The following is a 21,470-nucleotide window of genomic DNA, read 5'->3' on the forward strand; positions in this document are numbered from 1 at the left end:
TGCATTCCAGTGCCTGACCACCCTTTCTGAGAAGTAATACTTCCTAATGTCCAGCCTGAATCTCCCCTGCCACAGCTTGAAACCATTCCCTCTGGTCCTATCACTAATGACACGAGAGATGAGGCCAACCCCCAGCTCACTGGCGACTGTGCTGCCTGGCACTTCCAGAGCAGCATTTGTAAAACATGAGAACTGGGAAACATCTGAAAGATGCACTGCTCCAAAATACATGATAAATGTGCAGTGCACCCTCACAGCTTACATGTCGTATTTTTGAAGTTTATACTGCTATTTATAAGGAAATCAAAGTCACTGCATTGTCCATCACTCCTCTTTCAAGTATAACATTTGCCCTTCAATGAAATTATGCAGCAGGTTTTCAGTTGGAGATGTTGCTTTCTTCATAAAACTGTGTGAGGTTCAAACAGCTGAGTACCCGAGGAAAACCTAGTCCCCACATTAACACAAGTGTGACAGTCAAGCGCTGAAATACTGGGGCAATGGAAGTGAAACACCTGACGTTTGTTCAGACAGCACCTTGCATCTGCAGCCCAACACAAGGAGCTTAAAAGGTGGCACCGATAGTGGCAGTACTGTCTAAGCCCTCAGCAGCCTGTGGGTCAGGGTGAAGCTGGTTGTCTGCTTTCTTCCCATGCTGCGCTCCCGAAGTCACGCTGACTCATTGCCTGCACTGAGCCAGATTTGAGGAGTGTGAGCTGTGTAAACAATCACATCACTCCTACTGAAAAGTATTAACGGCTCTGTTGTATTTGCTTTGCATTCTCTTGCCAATTCACTGAAGAACTCGGTGTTGTTACATTTGGATTCGCCAAACTCCTCAGTGATAAATAGTTCCAATTTCTCACTGTTTCGAATAAGGTTTAGCTCTTTAAAGTCCCAGGGTTGGCTCTCACACACCACCCTCCAGAGCAGAACTAGAACTCACTTTTATTCAGGAGAGGGAATATTAATCCCCCCCAGTCTCAGGGCATCAGAGAAGCACAGCACTGCTTTGCTGTCTCTTGTAGCACCAGCTAAAAAGCTCCTGTCACTCCATTTCACCAACAGTGTTGTGATGTCCGTACTTGACAGCTCACTGTGCACTGACAGTGGCTACTGTCCCCTTTTCCAAACACAGGAAAGAAATTATATAAACCTCAGAGAGAGAGCACAGACAGAGCCAGCCTCTGGGTGGGAACAAGGAAGCTTTCAGATTAACTCCCACGTTTGTAAGCATTTTATGATACTTGAGACTTGCTACGGACAAGGAAGAGGGAAGCAGTTTGTTACACCATCTGTGCCTTAGAAGGAGACGTCTGCTTTCTAAGCTGCAGCATATCCCCTTCTGTACCTCTTAGCTGCCTTTTCTTGGGGCATTATTCACATCCGTGCAAACTATTAAACACTATCAGCACCAATAGGTGGCATCTTACACCCGTAATGTGTTTGCTCTCTAGATGGAAACAGAACTGGAAAAATATTTCCCCTGATATTGGGGAATTTGAGAACAAAAGTGTTGCTAAAACCTCAATATAAAATTGGAAGAAAGAAAACCCTCAGGTTTTCTAATATTCCCTAATATTTGATTTCCACAAAGCTGGCTGTGACACAAGCTGTACATCAGCCCGAATGCGATGTTAGAGAGCACTGCTTACAAGCTGTAAGCCAGGCTGAGAGCTGCAACAACCGGAACATCTTTCGATGAAAGATTCTCATAAGCTGAGTCTAAGTATTTCCTATTGTAGTAATACCAGTCTTTTATTCCTACCGCTGACCACAGATATTTCTCACTTCTTTCTGGCCTCTTAGATGTTTGCTCGTCATCTCTGCACACTGCAGTTGAAAAATTTCATGTATTTGGCAAAGCATTCAAGAGACAAAAGATGACGAGGCTTCTGCGTCATCAGCTCACTGCACTTCTTTTCTCTCAGGGTCATGCAGCCGAGCCAAAGAGAACCTCACCTGTGCTCAGTCACTGCATGGAGAGCTGTGCGGAAGTTTATCTTTGTGTTTCCTTATTACCCAATAAAAAATCGCCTTTGTCAGAGTTAGGGGGAAAAAAGTTTATGGCCTTCTGTTATCTTTTCTCAGCACTTTGTTTCAAAGCCTTTATATAAATTTAACATACGATAACCACTTGTCCTGCGCTGCACTCCATGGAAGCGCCTCAGCAGAGGGAAACAAGAAACACACTGAGCGATTTTACCTCCTCTGCAACCTTCCATATTTCTTCATCGTTCCATTGCCCGTAAGGATCCAGATTCTTCCGAAAAGTTCCAGAAAATATGAAGACTTTCTATAAGAAAGAAGATGTACAGGTGGGTATATACAGGTGGAACACTCTGTGAGATGCTGTATATTGTAAAGCGTACAGAGAAAAAAATAACCTTCCGTAATCCTCAGATAATGTGTAGTGAATGTTTTATGTAATTTGGGAAAACGTTGTTAAAAAAAAAAAAAAAAGGAGGGGAAGTTAATCATATTATCACAGAATGGCCCAGGTTGGAAGGGACCTCAAGGATCATGAAGCTCCAACCCCCTGCCACAGGCAGGGCCACCAACCTCCACATCTAATAGCAGACCAGGCTGCCCAGGGTCCCATCCAGCCTGGCCTTGAACACCTCCAGGGATGGATGGGGCATCCACAACCTCTCTGGGCAGCTTGTGCCAGCACCTCACCACTCACAGTACAGAACTTCCCCCTGACATCCAACCTCTATTTTCCCTCCCTCAACTTAAAACCATTTCCCCTTCTCCTGCCATTATCTACTTTTGTAAAGAGTTGACTCCCCTCCTGTTTATAGGCTCCCTTCAGGTACTGGAAGGCTGCAATGAGGTCACCCCGCAGCCTTCTTTTCTCCAGGCTGAACAAGCCCAGCTCCCTCAGCCTGTCTCATAGGGGAGGTGCTTCAGTCCTCTGATAACCAGGGTTAATAACTGTATGTTCAGGTTTAGACCACTGTTTTAATAAAAACTGACCCAAACTTGTCTATAAAAATGAGAAATATTTCAACAGTTTTCAGACTGGAACATTTTCTATATTTTAAGTTTGGAAGAAGCATTTTAAAAATCTTGTTTGATTCTTTATTGCCTCTCCCAGTCCCATCTCAGCAGAGCCCTCCTGCTGCTCTCTTGGTGCCAGATCCAACCAATGCAACCCAACCCAACCTGGCTGCAGCACCACCACACATATACAGGAGGCTGCCCTTCCTCCTGCCCCGCACCTTCCCACTGTTGCAGAAGATGATGAGGATGCACATTGCTCAGCACCAACAGAGCATCCTTCTGACGATGCACTACGGTTTAGCGCTGAACTGGTTTTTTTCATCAGTTTAGACAAGCAGCTATAAACGAACTTGCCTTAGATATATGTGTGTGTTGTGGTTGGAATAGCAGTGAGTCAGACAAAACTAAATATTTGTTTCATCTCTTTTTACACGAGGCAGGTGTGTCAGGTTGGTGGAAGTGGGGTTCTTCAAGTGACACTGAGGTTGCACCACAGTTCTTATAAGATAAATGGAAGCTGTTGCTTTCTGTGTTGTCTACACCTGCTGCTTACAGCAGTGAAACTTGCTCTCAAAGAATGCAGAGCATGGGAAATGTCACCAATTGCATGTTCTCACCTTGTACATACAGAATAGACATCAAGAGGAAGGATTTCAGCAATTACTTCTTTTGTCTTCCTAAAGAAAATATTTATTTAGAGAAGACATGCTGAAATGCCAGCGATCCGTAGCCAAATAATTTCTTGTTGAAGTTAAAGCAAAGCCTTGGTAGTCCAAAGCTACTGAAAGCAACGAGGGATCTGCTGGGGTGACAGAAATTGGCTGAGAGCACATATATGTAGTAAATACTGTCCCAGAGCTCAGCCAGTCAGCCACAATTTCTACCTGACCTAACCTGGGAAACTGGCATTCTTTCATCAGATTTCAGAGTGATTTATATGCAGATTTATATTTTTTATATATCATTTTATTATGATTAATCAGAAGTGTGTGGCAGCTTAAAATAAATAGTTTGAATTCATTTAGTGAAGAGGTGCAAGCCATTGCCAGTAACTTCTTTGGTATGAGAGGGAAGGAAGTGCCCCACTTGGGAAAGCAGAAGGGAAAACCAACTGCACTTGCTGCCATGCAGTTACTGGGGGGATTTCCCTGAGAGCTCCCCACTGCTCAGCCAGCCAGGGTCCAGCAGAGCTGCAGTGCAGGCAGTGCTGTGCACAGGTAACAATTACAGAAGCATATTTGATAGCTACCAGGGAAAGAGAAGAGAAAGAGCCTTTCCTTTGTAACCATCCTTTCTAATATTTCCAAGTGATTCAGTGAAGAGCAGCCCTGTCCCTTCCCACGGCCCGGTTAGTTTGTGTGCATGGGACTACATATTTGCAGCAGGATTAGATTCCTACAAGCACTGGGTGCGGTGAAAGTAATGGTTCTGTGGAAGCAGGGTCAGACCTGGTTTTGTTCGCACTTTCGAGCACCATACATTCAACTAATGGAGTAGGTATTTTCAGTTCTCACTGATAAAGAATTGTCAACTGAACAAACCAGTTTTAAAGGAGATTGAGCTGAATAACATTCCTGCTGAAGTGCAGCGGGGAGAGAAATAAAGGAGACCACTTTCTTCAGACACTGCTGATACTTGTAATAGCTGTGGCTTTCAAGAAGTGGGGCACTAAGAGCAAGCTACTCCCAGAAATGTGTATTTCATTTTTTTTTTCACAAGGTAAATATTGCTTTGTCCTGAATTCTGGTACTTCTCCATCCTTTTCAACACCTCCTTCCTCTGAACTCATTAGAAACCCCGTGGGCTTCACCTGAGTAAATATCGTGTTAGGTACGTGGGCAGGTACAGTCCACTTAAAAAGAAGCAGAAAAACAAATTTTAAATGCCAGAAATTCAAAATGAAGAAAAAAATAAGTGACTGCCACGGGCTGGTGTGTCATTTATAAATATGGAATAAGGAGGGTGATGGAAGGAGAACTGGGTGGCTGGGGAGACTGGCAGTAGATCTGGAGCCACTTCCTTCTCTGTCAGTTGTTGGTGTTCAGCCTGGAGGGTAAAGTGCAGATAGTTCCTCAGGGCCAACATCAACCCACAAGCAAAATGCTTAGGAATATAAATATGGCCGTGTTTATGTTCTTCCAACCCCACATACTGTAAATCAACCCCACTAATCCTCCTCAATGGCTAGAGCCTCTGCGTGTTGATTGCAGAGTTGGGTACACCCAGTTTGTGCAGATAAGCCTCCTAAGTGATTTAAGTGTTGTGTGTAGAACCAAGACTCTCGCAAACCCAAGGAAATGCATAGAGAAGAGTAGGGAATCCATTTAGAAGAGGCTGATAAAGAGAAAATATCCTGGCTCTGAGCAGCTGATGATGAGATGGAAGACCTGGAGAGTCTGAGAGGCAACGGAACAATGCTGAGGTGGACAGACAGACAGGCAGATGTAATGAACAGAGAGATGGCTACTGCAAAATGAACTAGGAAGAGAAGTAGCCAAACGTTACTTCTTTAGGGAAATAAAGGAGACAGAGGGATCTGATAGTTTGTTGGGTTGGGTTTTTTTTGGTCAGCTGGCAATCCCACAAACTGTAGTAGTCTTGTTCTCCATACTAAGCTTGATTTTAACTCTACATGGAGTTAAATGCTGTGAGATCTGTCAGGATGATAAAATGTCTAAATATGAGCGGAACACCACTCAAGGCTCAAGGAAACACCCACTCTGACACCTTATGGATCTCAGGATTCCTCAGTTGTTTTAATGGGAAGCTGGCTCTAGATCTCCCATTATCCTTTCATAGCCAAGTTTCTGAAGGCTTCTTTGTCAGACTAACTCAATTACATATTTCAGTAAATGATCTGCTTGGGGACCTGCATGCAAAAGAGCTTCAATGTATAGAAATCAGGTGCAGGCACCTTTCTTCTCCAAACACCCTTGAAACATGCTAGGGAAAGTCTTGTAGATAAAGCCTCAGAAAGAACTGCCCAGAACGATGAGCTGATGGGCTGCGATTCTGCTTCAAGCAGCCTGTTATCGCTGAGCTACTGATTTCCATGAGAATTACAAACATCCTGTAGGAGCACTGCTGTGGTTGAGGCTGTGCTTAACCAACGCCAGCCTTTGATGAGGTGCAGGAAGGAACTTCCTTGTGGGCGCTCCAGGAAACTTGCTTGATGTGATTTACCAGCTCATGCACTGACAGCTGCATCTGATACACGGAAAGGAGCAGACAGATCTCTGCCTTCGCTGTGGCTCACTGAGATCCCTGAGTGCCCCTCGGGTTGTTCCAGCACCACCCACCTGGAGCACACTGCAGTATATGCTACCACTGGCACACTGCAGGTGCTACACAGCCATCTATTAATGGCACTCCCATTGACGAATAATTCAGTCTCATTTAACTTGCAAAATTTAGGGACAGGGAAAAGAAGGGCAATGCTGCAAGCTTTCCCTAAGGAAGCGTGCCTCGGGTTGCGTTAGCTCCATGCCTTCGCTGTTAGTGAGGCCTCCCTCATGTGACTGCACACCCACATGTTGTTATAGGATCTCCTCCCAGGAAAGGCAAGGGGACTTTTTTTTTCATATTGTCAAGCTGCAGGTGAATGGCAGAGCACAAAAGACTCTCTTTGTTCTGCTGGGAAAGGCTGGGTGGCACTTGTGATTTCTCTGAAGACTAGTGAAAACTTTATTTCATTCTGAATATGGGAAATTCTGAGACATAATGTGCAGCTCCTTGGCAAGGATTTTGGATAGAAGCTGCAAAATGAAGCAAGCAAACAGATCGACAACTTGAGTGATTTCCAGAGAATTCAGAGCCAGGATTCTTTAGTACTGTTCAGCAAATGTTATAACATACTTCTCCAGACTAAAGCAACACCATACATGCAAGCTCTGCCCATCTTGACACAGCTGTATTTGCAATCTCTGACACAGCTACCTTGACCCAAAGGGGTGATTTTTTTCCTTGCTTGCAACTGAAAAGTCATGCTGACAAGTACTGAACCAGCAGTAATAAACAAATAAAAGTTTACAGGACTAGACATACATGAAAGAGTTGCAAAGCTGAGAGAAAGGGTGACAGATGAGCTGTCACAGGGCAGCATGCCAGGCAAGCCGTGGCTGCCAGCAGAGCTCAGCCAGGAGGTGAATCTGAGCAGCAAACTCCCTGTAGCACTCCTGGCTCCCGTAGGGTGGGTGTGTAAACTGACAGTGAAAGAAAGAGCTGCTCCAGTAGGGTCAAAGTGCTTAAAATTGCTGTCTTTGAGATAACTGCTGCACCTGCAGCAAGTCTGTAGATGACACTGAGCTGTGTGGTGCACGTGACATGCTGGAAGTGAAAGGTTGACACCCAGATGGACCTTCACAGGCTTGAGAGGTGCACCATGCAAACAACATACAGGTCAACCTGGCCAAGTGCAAGGTCCTGCATATGGGTCTGAGTAATCCCAGACATCAAAGAGGCTGAGGGATGAGTGGATTGAGAGCAGCCCTGTGGAGAAAAAGTTGGTGCACTGGTGACTGAAATGCTCAAGAGAAGCATTTAATGTGTGCTTAAAGCCCAGAAAGCCAACAGCATTAAAAAAGAATGACCAGCTGCTGAAGGGAGGTGATTGTTCCCCTCTACTATGCTGTCTTGAGGCCCTACCTGGAGCACTGGGGTCTCTACCATATGAAGAACACGAATCCATTAGAGCAGATCCAGAGGGAGGTCACAAAGGAGCTCAGAAGGCTGGAGCTCCTCTCCTATGAAGACAGGCTGTGAGAATAAGAGTCTCAAAAGAGACCTTATAGTGATCTTTAAGTACGTAAAGGGGGCCCACAAGAAAGCTAGAGAGGGACTCTTTAACAAAGAATCACAGAATGAGAGTGGTGAGGAGCAGAAATAGGTCACTCAGAGATGCTGTGGATGCCCCACCCTTAGAAGTGTTCAAGGGCAGGTTGAACAACCTGGTCTAGAGAAAGGTGTCCCTGCCCAAGTTGAGGATGAGTTAATGACTGAGTAGCTCTGCTCCTGACCTATCTAAGAAAACAGGCAGTGTATTGTTTTCACAAATTAACCATAATACATGATGTAAGGTTTCAGAACACAGGAGGTGAGAACATCACTGACTATAATTTTTTACTTTAGATGGCACTATCTTATTTCAAATCATGACATGTCATCCATTTCAGAGGCAGAGAGAAGCCAACTACCAACTCTTTTATTTGAGGGTACTGTACCTTCTCATTTGTGTAAGAGTTCTTGTGTGAGCGACATAGAAATACTCAAAATGTAGATTTTACAGCAAATTATCACATTCATCCATCCAACTGTCTTAACAAATCCTGTGCATTTTTTCTGTTCCTTGGCATAAAACAACTTGCTTTCAGCTTAAATGTATCTATGTGCATATTAGTATACAATCAAAAAATGAAAAAATAAAGGCCCTTTTGCTGCCTGTAAACTGTTCTCATTACCTGAGGAATCACTCCGAAGGCCTTCCTCCATTGCTGCAAGCTGACAGTGTTCCAGGAGACACCATCAATCTGAATATCCCCTTCTGTATTCAGCAGTCTTAAAAATGCAAAAAGTAAAGTGCTTTTTCCTGAGCCAGTTCTTCCTAAAAGGCCCACCTGCAAATTAACAAAAGCAAGCACTTAATATTGCTTATATATTAACCATAGACCAAGGCAGCAGCATTTAGAGATCTTAATAGTGGAGAGCAATCCAAACTGATGTCAGTGGGATAGTGTAGGTTGTTCATTTGGAAGTAATTAAAGTCTACAGCAAGGGCTTAATGAAACACTGCACCAGACTCTGTTTTGTTAGTGTAAACCTTCAGAATCAACTAAGAAGGTAAATCCACGAGTCTGTACTTATCTGAAGAACAGAAATTTTCTTATATATTATTTCATATTTTGTGACCACCACCCAAAGCTGAGACTCTGGCTGAATTTTACACAGCTAATGCAGAATGTCATTCGAACAATGACAATATAAATGTGAAGGTGGTGAGGTGACATGAGGACCCTTCCTATTGCCTGACATCCTTTCCATTACAGTGCCTCAGGCCAAACAAGACAAGCAAAGGTCTATGATGGGAGTTCTCCCCTTTCCTGCTTCCTTCACTACAAGGCAGAAACACCTCTCTTTGGTTTAAGGAACACACTCATTCTGGAAACACTACCTCTGCATACAGGGTTCATCACTGGCATTGGATAACATTTCTAAATCATAGTCATTGTAAAAGGGATCTTTGTTTTAATTGTTTTGCCTCAGAAGTGTACAGTACAAAAGTATCTTTCATTTCCATTACTCCATTGCTTCAAAGAATTATCCAGGAAGTAAATCAAGCAGACTACAGAAGCACCCACACATCGCAGTCCAGAAATCACAGACTGCTTCTCTTTGGAAGGCACAGCTGTTTCAAGATGATGCTACAGGAACTCTATTACCAAAATAGCAGTGCCCTCAAACTTAGAAATGAAACATATAAACCAATATAGATCTATCAGCTCTGGAAGGCAGGTGCTGCTCAAAGTAGGACCTAAGAGCTGCCTCATGGCAAGGCAAGGCATTGTTGCTGAACCTGTTTTCTCATCTAGGTGTCAGAGTTAAAACTGGCTCTTCATCCATACAGCTTCAGCTCAGGAATCTTTGCATGAACTTCAAGTGAAGAGTCCGACATCTGCCTAAGCGCTGCCCTGAAAATAAAATTCTTCCCTGAATGTAAATCCAAGCATGCATGAAGATTATTTAGAGGTTCGTAAGCCTTTTAAAGAATAGAACTGCTTATCATTTGCTCTATAATAATTTGGCACAGCCCACGGCACCCATGGAAGGTCCCTCTGAGCACCGAGCCGCTGGTGCATTACCCTTGGCACGCTGGCCAGTATTCTTTCATGTCCCGTTCCACCTGGGTCAGTCTGCCCCTAGCATTTGCACACTTCTCTGTCCATAGGAGGAGGAGGCCAACTTCAAGCACAGAAAAAAGATGTGAAGAACTGCTGCAGAAATATTTTATCATCTGTGTATTATTCTCCTCTTGGTCAGGAAAACTCCTCATCTTGCTTCACTAAGGTACAAACAGCTTCAAGATTTCTAGGATAATTAAGTCAAATTTCCTTACTATTTTTGTGCATAGCTAATCATACTAGAGATGAGCTCTTTTTAATAAGAGGCAGAAGACATTTCTGTCATTCAGGTGATTTAGATGATTGTTTTGTTCTTCAATATTTTCCTGCTTCTATCTACAAAAACTTACTAAGTCAGTAAATAGTTGTATAATGACACTTCCATAGTAAAGCCTAATAGAAATCAGACCAAACACAACAAAGCAGAGTCTCACCGTCTGCCCTGAACTGATTGAAAAGGAAATGTTTTCTAAGACAGCAGTTCCTCCTTCAGTGTATCTGGCTGTAAGGTCCGTCACAGTCATTTGTCCCCCGGATGGCCAGTTCTTCTCGTCCTTGACATGCCTGTTTTCAATTATAAGGGCATCTGAAAACTGGTTATTCTTCTGTGGCTTAATGGTTTTCATCTCCTCTGTTGGCATGTCAATAAATTTAAATATTCGGCTGACAGACCGCATCTAGGAATGAAAACAAACATTATTCTAATTGTACTAAGCTATCAAAGCAAACAAAATCCAATTATTCCTAATTTCCATCCAGAATAGCAAGTCTCTTTTCTGTGTAAGTTATACTGCTGTATAACTTTAAAAGGTAAGGTACTTCTTTTACAGAACTCTAAATTATTTTTTCTTGTACAATGATAATGTTGGCCAAACATTTAATTCCCCTTCTTTTATTCTTAAATGAGCACAATAGCTCTCTTTACTTTTATAATGTATAGTAAAAACAGCAGACAGATAAGCTGTACATCTGAAATCAATGATCACGTAAGCAATCTTGGAGTCTTCAGCTTCTTCCTCCCATATGGGGTTGCTCTACTTGAAAACTGAATTTCCTTGAATAATGATTAATCTTCAAAGATAAGCAGAATGCATGGAATTTGAATAGGCCAAGGATCAGATAATAAAAAGTCAATTTGTCTCCTTTGCAAGAACGTCACTGGACAGGTGCTCATAAAATATATTTTTAAGTGTATGGACAAGTTTGTTCTTGGGCACTAGTAAATTTTAAGTCCTAAAGTTCTTTTTCCCTAATTGCTTTCCCCTTTAACTAATGGAGGGCCATCTTAGATCCAGTCACCCTTCATTCTCCAAGCCTAAAGAAAATCCAGGTTTAAGCCTCTTTCTGAACATATGTTCTCCTTCCCCAGACCTTCCAGTTCAAATTAATCTTTCCTGTCTGATCAGAACTTATACAGTTCTGATACATTTTGCATGGCATTTACAGGAATGCTGTACTAAAGTGCCAATACTTTCCTATCTATATCAAGGAATATCTTGATTAACACATCTTAGGATCATATACATTCTTTTCTTCACAGTCACATCTTACAGTCACCCTGTAACCAAGCAGTGGTTGGCCAAGCTTTCCTTCACTTTAGACATTTCTAACTGAAGAGATCCTTACTTACAAAAGAGGTTATTATTAGCAGTTCCTAAGTTTAAGCCTTTCTACTTTGTTGACTGAAATCTGTTTCATATTTGTCATCTGAGGTCACCTAATACCTTTAACTCTCAGTGTTCTTCATGCTGACGCTGCCTTTCAGCCCTGTGCCTTTGGCAGTTTTCTTCAACACACCTTTTTTCTTTTCATTGAGAGCATTAGAAAAAGATTAAAACAAGCTCAGTCACAAACCTAATCTTTGTTGAGTAGCCTCCCTCTAGCTTAATACCTACAGCTTAATGCCATTTCCTTTCTATCTAACTCATTAACTAGTTTACAGTTCTTGCAATAATCCTGATCTCGTTCATTTACATGACTTCTGAAACAGAGCCATAGCCAATGCTTTCCTGAAGACAGATGAGATTTACTACATGACTTTTGTCCAGAAAATAAATCATCAAACACAATTATCAAGTTATTCTAACACATCCTAATTTCAGCACATCTGAGTTTATTCCCTCTGTAAGCTTGGCATCTTCAGTTACATCTTCAATATAGTTTCTAAAGATTGCTGCCATCAGACTAACAAACTGATGGTGGGATCATTGCCTTCTGATCTCTCTTTCTCAACCCGAAGAAACATTAGTTTCTCAATCACATGCCACCACTGCCAGGCTGGTGGATTCATTCAAAGCTGTGGTTACTGATGGACAGATTTTCAGACAATTCTTTCTGAACTCTGGAGTGGGATGTCCAGTCCCATCCAGCCTGAGTGTATTGGTATGTGCTATTCCAGCCCCATTTTGCAGGTTTAACTGAAATGCCAAACTGCAGAACCCAATCGTGTTTAGTTAAAGTTTCTAGTTTTAGATGGACCAAATCACTGATGTTGTATGTGTTTCTCCACTGACTGTACCCCTCGCTTCAAAAATAGGTGAGCTTCCCTGCACTGCAGATTGTAGGCACCTTAGTCCACCTAATCTTTTTAACTAGTCTTTATTCTATCAGAATTTTACTTTTGAAAACAAGAGTAAACTATAAGGTACTATCAATTCTTATTGGCCTTTAAGTCTTTAGCAAAATAAATACGTAAATACACACGTAACTATAGCATCCAAGAGGATTTAGGCCTTATTATGAGTATTTATTCTCTAATATGTGCTCCCAGTATCGTATTGCTCTTAAATGATATTACAGAAACATCTTTGTACATTTTTGACCTTATTAATCTGCTTTTGCATCCCTTCAGTAAACTCACGCTACTTCCTTCCTGCTCATCTCTTCAGACTGATAAATCTCATTCAGTGGATTTTCCATGCAGAAGCAAATATATACTGCATGAAAATACTGGGAAATTTGCTTAGCTCTCTTAGCATCTATAAACAGAACTGTGACAGAAGTTTCGAAAAGTGTGCTACCATGGCAGCCTATTGATTGCAATTTTTAATTACTGTGCAAGATGGGAAGGCACAGCCATCATTACGTTAACGTATGAATGTGTTCTCATTTTGATCATACAAAAGGAAGAATTTGGATGAGACAGGCCATTTTATTCTTTCTGACTGCACTCAGTAAACCCCAATAACAAACACCATGCATTCACTTTAACTGGTGTTAGTATCTTTTTCTTTATTCCCAGAAATCTTATATTTTTAGACATATTGCATCTGCAGAAATATCAGAGCTTCTTTCTTGGCTTAACAAAGAGCAATTAAATTCTGTACAAAAAAAAGGGAATCCCCATAAGTGTCCAAGAGATCCCAGCATTACACATCAGCTCAAATCTGCTTGGCAGCCATCTGGCCAAAGAATCTTGCCTTATAAAATTTAATCTCCATAATCTAGCTCCCCTGACAAATTTATCACTCACTTCATACGTGAAGATATTTTAGACAGCTTAGAACTTTAAATCAATTGAGAAGATGCTTTCCTGGTTCTGTAATTTGCATTACGATTTAGATCTGGGCAGAATGCAGCATAAATGTCAGTAACATTTTACAATGATATCCATTCTTCCTTTCAGAGACTGAAATTTTCTGTCATTCATAATGACAGTCATAATGTAGGTGACAGAAAGTTTCTTATCTATTATTCCCATCAGCAATTTAACTGCTATATTCACATTCTCCAACTAATGCTTGAGAATGAAGGAGTATATTTACTACTTTCAGCTAAAAACATTGAGAGTATAATACACTATTTTTAGCCTTGAATAATTGTATTTTACTGAGACTTTATCAGCATTACAAAATCTTTAATTTACTTTCTCATTAATATCACTTAAACTATTCTTAATGTGGGATGAGAATTCATAATATTATTAAGTAATATATACTTCCAGAATGTGGAAGGAGTAGGGTTTTTTTCACAAGTAATCTAATACAATCAGTTCCATAAGGCTCTGTATTTTAATGTTAGAAAAACAGCAGTTACTTTCTCCAAACCAGGGAGATATTCAATGATTCATATATTCCTATTCCATACTTAGTTCAAACTTATACAGATATTTTTTTTCTCTCTTTTGTTTCTAGATTTTGTCAGCCCCTGTATGACTGCAGCTCATTCTGAGAGCTGCTATTCTGGTGTAGATCATACAGTCTAGAAAGTACTAAAGACTTACCAGATTAAATAACAGTTTTCAGGTTTTCTGAAGACCATACATATATCCTTTTCCAGTTAAAAATTACCAACTGAACAGGTTAAGAGAGAACTAGCATGGAAAAATGAAAGTATGAAAACCCAACATAAAACAACCATTATTTTTCACAATCCTGTTTTTTTTCTATGGTCTTCTTTATCATGTACAACTTTAGTTCCCCAGCACCAGTGATACACAAGGTGGAGCACAACGTAGTGTAGCAAGTACATTCTTAATATCTCTTTGGGGAACTCTTTTTGATCTCCTTACATAAGTAATCTTGTCAATAATGAAAGCGTGACAATTTCTTGCTCCCTGATGAAAGGAATTGTCCTTCCCAGTTTTAGCGCTGCTACTGCAGGATACACATCAGAGAAGGAGAAGGTTTGTAAAGCATTAAAGCATTCCACCTGGACTAGCCAATGCTTATCTGCAAAGGGAACACTTAATGGAAAACTTATTTTTTTATTTACTTCCTAATAAAGGAAAAAGTAAAAAATATTGTAAGACTGTCTGGAGGGCCAAGAAAAAGACTGACAACAAGTTAAAGGGGTATTAGCAGAAATGATCAAAGTGAGGAGATAAATCTAGCCCAGCTGCTAGCTCTAAATGAAACAATGGGCAGCTGTCAGAGTGACCACATATGTTAAAAAAAGAAAAAAAGAAACACCAGAGCAGATAAAGTATTGGGACTGTAGGAAACGCGGTGCCAAAACCATTATGGGGTATTAAAAGACAATGGAGATTTTCCAGTGAGAGCCAAATAAAGATGAACAGAAGTCCCTCCAAAGACAAGAATAGCTGTGTACGTAAAAACAAAAATCCACCTAGATTCTCAGACTGCTTGAAAACATATGCCAGCATCACAGAAGGTCAAGAAGGCAGATATGTGAAATAAGGTCAAATTATCCCCCTACTTATCTGTTTGGTCAGTATTCTTCAGTCACTTGGAGAAAACACCAACTTATCTGTCAACCCTCTGTAACTGTGTACACTCAGGCACACTTGTGTGCTGCCTTGTAAGCATGGACATCACAGGTGCTCTCAGAAGGGCATAAGTGATCTCACTCAGAGCAGTGTGTGCATATTGGTAACTGGAGGCACACAGAGATGTGTCAGTTCTCGCCAATCTGATGCAACTGGGAGCTCAGAGTATCCCCTGAGAGAAATGTAACCAGCACAGAACACTAAGCCAGGCACACATGCAAGCCTTCACAGGACATCCTTAACCAACTAACTGTAAAGATCTTTAAAGAGGGAAGTGTCAAATGTAGACAAAGGGTAGGAAATAATATATCTGAATTACCCAGTGAAGCCGTTTTATTGCCTTGAAATCACAAAGCTGTTCTTATTTGTTTGTGCACAGAAGCAGCTTTTCAATGTCAGGAAACCATTCTGCCAGCAGTATCTATGAGCTTGGCAACTGGGATACTTAAACATCCATGGGATGGGGGTGGGCAGCAATCCATTACCAAAACAAGACCACAGTATCTATCTATAAACAGCTGCACCTTTAGAAGACTGTCACTAATAGAACTGGTGCTCCTATATACTAGTTTGTCTTAATACAGAGAGAAGTCACAAACATGTAAGGCAATTTGCAGCCTTTTCTTTCAGGGGAAAGGGATTTACTTCCTAATAACTACAGTTTAGTATCAATGTATTTGTAAAAGGGGGAAGTTCTTTATTAAAACGCTAGTGTGTCTAGTACCCTCTCAATCCTATAGCAAGATTTTCTGTGCTCTTCTGTGAAACATCCTCAATTTGCACTACACAGTACGAATGAACACACTTCTGTGTTCAAATCACAAGACTGTGATATTTCAGTGACCCCATTATGCCATATAGGGATAAAATTGAGTTTATACAAGAGAGTTCATCAAATGTTCAGTGCCACGCTGCACCAATAGCACGTTTTTCTTTGTATCAGTCACAGAACTACAGTTTGGGTTGTCTCGCAGTTTTGGCAAACAAGCCCTTGCACAAACTGCCTGCCCTTCAAGACAGCCTGTACTAACAACTGAAGAAAGAATCATCATAAAACAATTGGTGGATAGGGAAAAAATGTGTCCCTGAATGGCAGTCAGCTTTCTGGACTATCACCAATTGTATGTGTCAGCAAGAGATTAGATGTGAGTGGTTTATTCCCAGTTTTGGAGCTCTTAAGGATTTCCTTCAGGATGAGGGTGATTGAATCACTGATTTACAAAATGAATCTCCTCCATTTTTTTTTAAACAATTCATTTCAGCTAATCAGGATCTTATTGTTGCCTGTGAAAGTTATTTGTTTTCCAGTGTTTTCCAATGCTTGGCTTGAGAAGATACTTTAGGATTCAGAGAAGGTGTGACTGGATGCAAAGGATTTTTATCTCAGATTTTTTTTCTTAATAGATGTATTTGGGGTTTAAATGAATTTTGCCACAAGAACTCTGTCTGAAATCAGTCCTGGAGTGCCTTAATTGTAAGAGGGAATTGACTACATTTAAAATAACATATCAAAACATGTGGGCTCAATTATGATGAAAACCACCATAACAAATGTATTCTTTTATGAGTTTCCTGTCTGCTTCTGACATCTCAGAAAACAGGTGATGATGATATAATCCTGTCAAATGTTCTTTCTTAAAGCTTAAAGTCAGTCTCAGTTAATGAACTAACTACACAAATTAATGAGATCAACAAGTCCAACTCCAAAGCCTTATTTCATAAGTTATTCTAAACAAAACCATAAAAAGGCCACCAGTTAAGTCTAGGAATGATTATCAAATTGCTTCTGATTTTGCATGCAAAGGAGCTCAGCCTCATCCACTGAAATCTGCTGTGCACAGCCCTTAAGTTGACCAAGGTTTGGTTGGGTATATGACCATAAGAAAGCAACTCCAGGTCTTTCATATGCTTTCCCTTAGCAGCCATGCAATCTGAGTCCTCAAGCACAAGCATTTGCTGTTCCCTTTTCTCATCCAGGAGCATTTTTGATCATGAAAAAACTTGGTGCTCTCCCAGAGCCAGGAGGTTGCTGTGAAAGATGTAAGGGAAATTTTTTCACTTTTGATTGATATACAGGTCTGATAACAACTCAATGAACACCCAGAACCAACAAATTAAAGCAACTCCTCAAAACAAACAAATCATAGCAGACTACACTTTATGCTTACCAAGCTGTCCACATCGATGCTTGAGTTTACTGCCCACTGCAAGGTTCCCATGATGTTCATGGCTAAAGTAAGAATAATGCCCACTCTACCTGGTCCATCACCTGCAGAGGGAAAAATAGATTTACTGTATATGAAAACAAAAGGCCAACGGAGATCAGAAAATGAATATATATTTCATCCATTGCATGTAAGATCCATATAATATCTTAAAATATATGCTCAAATTCTCTTTTATTTCATGGAAAAACAAGCATGGATTTGTTGGTTATACAGGAGGATTGACAGCTTAGTCATAATTAAACTGCTGGTTCTGTCAATGAATTCACTAAAAACCCTGATCTTGCTTTTGCAATTAAATCTTTCTATCACAGAATCACATAATCATAGAATCACAGAATGGGTTGAATTGGAAGGGATCCCCGGGATCATCAAGCTACAACCCTCCCTGATGCAGCCAGGGCCACCAACCTCCAGATCTGGTACAGTACATATGATCAAGCAAAGTATAAAATATATGAAACTCAGATATTGTTAGCATAAAAAACTCCATTCTCAAAGTCACTGACTTCTTGCTCATCAGCTGTTGTAACACTGATCCTGAACAAAAAGTTCAGTGTAAAACGGGAGAGGGAGTCTAATGCCTGAGAATGGAAATCAAACAATGTAAATGAGAGCACACAGAGTTAAAAACTCTTTTGAAAGTTATTTGTATCAAGATTTGCAGAATTTTTCCACAAAGCTGAATTATTCAGTTTTCATTGGGTACTTTCAGCTCCTACTCTGCTTGTCAGAGACTGGCTCTGCCTTGCCCAGCATCCAGGTAGAACAGTAAGGTATATAGTGTTCCTCCTTTGGTATACTGTGTTTACTAGGGGTGGTGAGCCACTCTGAGGGGATTTTTAATGGCATTTGAAAAACTTCACATCAGAAAATGGGCCAGCACACAGGAATTAAAAAACTGAATGAGTAGTTCCACTACTGATGTGGCTTTAAGAGGACATTAAATCTTTCCATTTTTACTCAGCCATCTGTAAAAAGAGGGGAACCTTAACCTCAATTTACTAAAAAACTTTGAGCTATATAGATAGTAATCACCATCCAAGCGTTTCAGTACATCCATGTGGTTATGTTTATGTGGTTTAGAAGCTACCAGATTGCTTTCACAGCAGCTAGGGGCAAAAAAGAAAGTTGCAGCCCCTCAGATATTATTTGCAAACTAATCCCTTCACGGAGCCTTCTACAATAGCAGATAACTGTGGTAAAACTTCTATTTTCAGTAAAACACAGTTTCTTCTCTCTGACATTCTTACATCAGTGACTGCAATGTATGCAGGACTGTGCAGTGGTTTATTTTCATCAGAAGTGTCCACAGATGAGATATTACACAGAGGCAAAACTTTCATTTCAGTAAATGTAATCCAGTAAAGTTACTGTACCTGTGGTTATGATAGAGATGAATGCCACTGCACTGAAAAAGACAACAAAAATCATTTCTATCCTCATCTGAAACCAGCGTAGAGTTGACAGGTAGAGGAACCAGTTTGCCGTGTGTAGGTTCAGAGCCTTGTGAAAGAGGGTTTCAAAGTAAGGCTGCCGCCCAAAAGCTCTCAGCGTCCACAGTCCTTTTAAGCTTGTAACAAGATGTGTGAATATTGGACTCCGAGCTGTGAAGTGTTTAAATTACAAACATCATGAACACTCATAAGAAAATACTTTTGATGTAATACAAGTCCACAGCCCTGTGCTCTGTCTCCTAGCAGTGTAACTACTGTCACTGGTTTAATTTATCTATGTTGTTGGTATATATGGTTGAAGTAATCCTAGCAGAGGATACACAACAGCATTTGCATGAATGGGTTGAAGCTCCATTCAGTGTCTTGCCAGCAAGTAACCACATTAATTCCTCATAGTCAGCATACTACTTGGAGAAACTTCTGGTCAGCTATAAGACATCACAATAGAAAGAAGGCTTCTCCCCAGTCAGTATTAATTCCTACAATTCTGACAACTCCATCAAGTTAGTATGGTTCTTTTTTAGCACAGAGAAAGTACTTAAATGCTCTGGATTCCACTCTCCTGCCATGGTGCTAATTTTAAGGAGACCCTGCATTGCGTAGAAAGTGGAGTGCCAATGCTAAACCCCTCAAAGTATGAAAGAAATTTAGATTTATAACTGAGCAAATTTAAAGTTATGCATGAATAAAAGGCAAAATGATTCACAATGGACTGAGCACTGTCAGATCCTGCCAATCCTTTGTAATGTCAGACCACAGTCCTGATCTGCAAACCTGCACTTCGGAATCAGTTTTTCCATTTTATTGGGAATATGTTAGTCTGATAATGGGGGAGAGGAAGAAATTTAGTCAAATTACTTATCCAGAAAAAAAAAAAAAAAGAAAGAAAAAAAAAGAATTATTTACACTCCTAAAAGAAATGTATGGAGATTCTAAAGTTTTCTCATAAGGAAACAAACTTGTGAGGCACATACTAAATCTGATCATAATTTTTCACGTTAAATTTACTCTCAAGAAAATTGTATTTCAGGACTTTATTTGTTTTCAGCTGCAGTGGTGTTAAAGCCCAGCTTTAAAGAGGTCTTCTCCATTGTTCTTTGGCAGCAGAGCACTCAGTATTGGCTGGATCAGTAAAAGCAGTGCTTTTGAGGAGATAAGTGTTCTACTACCAGAGACAAGGGCATCTTACAAGAGAAAAGACAAAGAAGAGGTGACAGGGTGAATCACTTCTCAATTGATTTGTGCTGGATTTAGTAGTCTACCAATTTTGTTGCTCATACCTTCAGATTCCAGTTGTTTCAGCTGCTGAGAAGTGTGGAGGAAGTATGCCCTTAACACAATAAAGGCTGCTATCACAGGCACTGATGCCAGGAAGATGTAGGGTTGTAATATTGAGACTACTGTTATAGCGCCAATCACAATCAGTAATAACTGTAGAATGAAAGAAAAATACTATTGATATAGTAAACGTGTCATTTTATAGACTAGAGATCGGTGATGAATTTCCTTCCCACATCAACTACGTATTGTTTTGATAACCATAAAGAGCTAACTTAAGTAGTACTTGCAGCTGAGAACAAGCCTTCATGAAAAGATCATGAATAACTGAGACCAGATCCACAACCTGTAGGAATGTCTACCTTTCCTAATACATGGAAGACATAATGTCATGGTTTTGTAATTTTGCTATCAGTATTCCACATCATAACATCATATAAAGCATGGATAATTTTCTCTAGCAGAGACAATATTAGTATTGCAAACTTCTAAATTATGAAGCCAAACATATACACACAAGAACAAGAACAGTAGCTATGTACTCACTCTTCAGTTAAAAAGGTAAGAATGATACTTGCTATATCATCTTTCAGACCTACTGATGCTGACCCCGTCCTGTCTGGGCTAGGTGTGCCAGGAGGTCAGAAGCTGAGTGCCTCTCTCCTGCCAATTCTGGGCCAATCAGTTTTTCCAAGGGTCAGAAAAAATGTGAAAGGTTGCATCATAAATTGTGCAAGGGACCGTAACCTACATATGAAACCCCTGATTCTAGTCATCTTGATCAGAAGACAGGAGACGAGTTGTGAAAGGACTTCCAGAATGAAAAGTTAGTTTCAGGAAGTTAAAAAAGAAGATGTTTTAAGGTGACAGATGGCTCAAAAGGGAAAAATCATTCAAGTTAATCTATTTAATCTACCAGAGACTACTACCATCCTCCTGAGACTTCATCCTCAGTATCTCCAGACAGATTTATTTAAGACAAGTTAGTCTTTACTCTAGAAGCACTTTAAGCACTTGGGCTGTTCCTGTTCCATACCTGAATCAATGAAACACAAATACATCCATGTATGCAGAATAGCAAAGCTCTTTTTCATATCAGGGCGTTGCCTTTCACACTTAATTACTTCAACTTGCAAACTTATCAGCAGAAGGCAACTACAAATGTACAGTTTCAACAAAATGATGACCACATTGAAACACCACTGTAACTGACCAGCTCACAGAATCAAAGGGAACTCTGGGTCCATATGGTCCAACCCATGCCCAGAGCAAGATGCCCAGGACCACATGCAGGCAGCTTTTGAAGATCTCTAAGGAAGAAACTGTGTCAGTTCTCAGTTAACCACACAGCACTGTAGTGCTTCCTGTTGCTCAAACAGGACCT

At 40.6% G+C, this 21,470-nt stretch overlaps 1 protein-coding gene across 1 annotated transcript in view; it reads right to left on the reverse strand.

The window, feature by feature from the left end:
• The window catches only part of CFTR (CF transmembrane conductance regulator), a 76,544-nt gene that overhangs the window by 2,514 nt on the left and 52,560 nt on the right, over positions 1-21,470 (reverse strand). Inside the window, exons 19-24 of the mRNA XM_015853538.2 lie at positions 20,089-20,239; positions 18,731-18,958; positions 17,295-17,395; positions 10,334-10,576; positions 8,463-8,618; positions 2,207-2,296 (exon numbers count right to left, since the gene is read on the reverse strand). Coding sequence (XP_015709024.1) covers positions 2,207-2,296; positions 8,463-8,618; positions 10,334-10,576; positions 17,295-17,395; positions 18,731-18,958; positions 20,089-20,239 — 969 coding nt within the window. The remainder of the gene's footprint in view (positions 1-2,206; positions 2,297-8,462; positions 8,619-10,333; positions 10,577-17,294; positions 17,396-18,730; positions 18,959-20,088; positions 20,240-21,470) is intronic.

Source organism: Coturnix japonica, chromosome 1 (genome assembly GCF_001577835.2).
Source record: "Coturnix japonica isolate 7356 chromosome 1, Coturnix japonica 2.1, whole genome shotgun sequence".
Taxonomy (NCBI): Eukaryota; Metazoa; Chordata; class Aves; order Galliformes; family Phasianidae; genus Coturnix; species Coturnix japonica.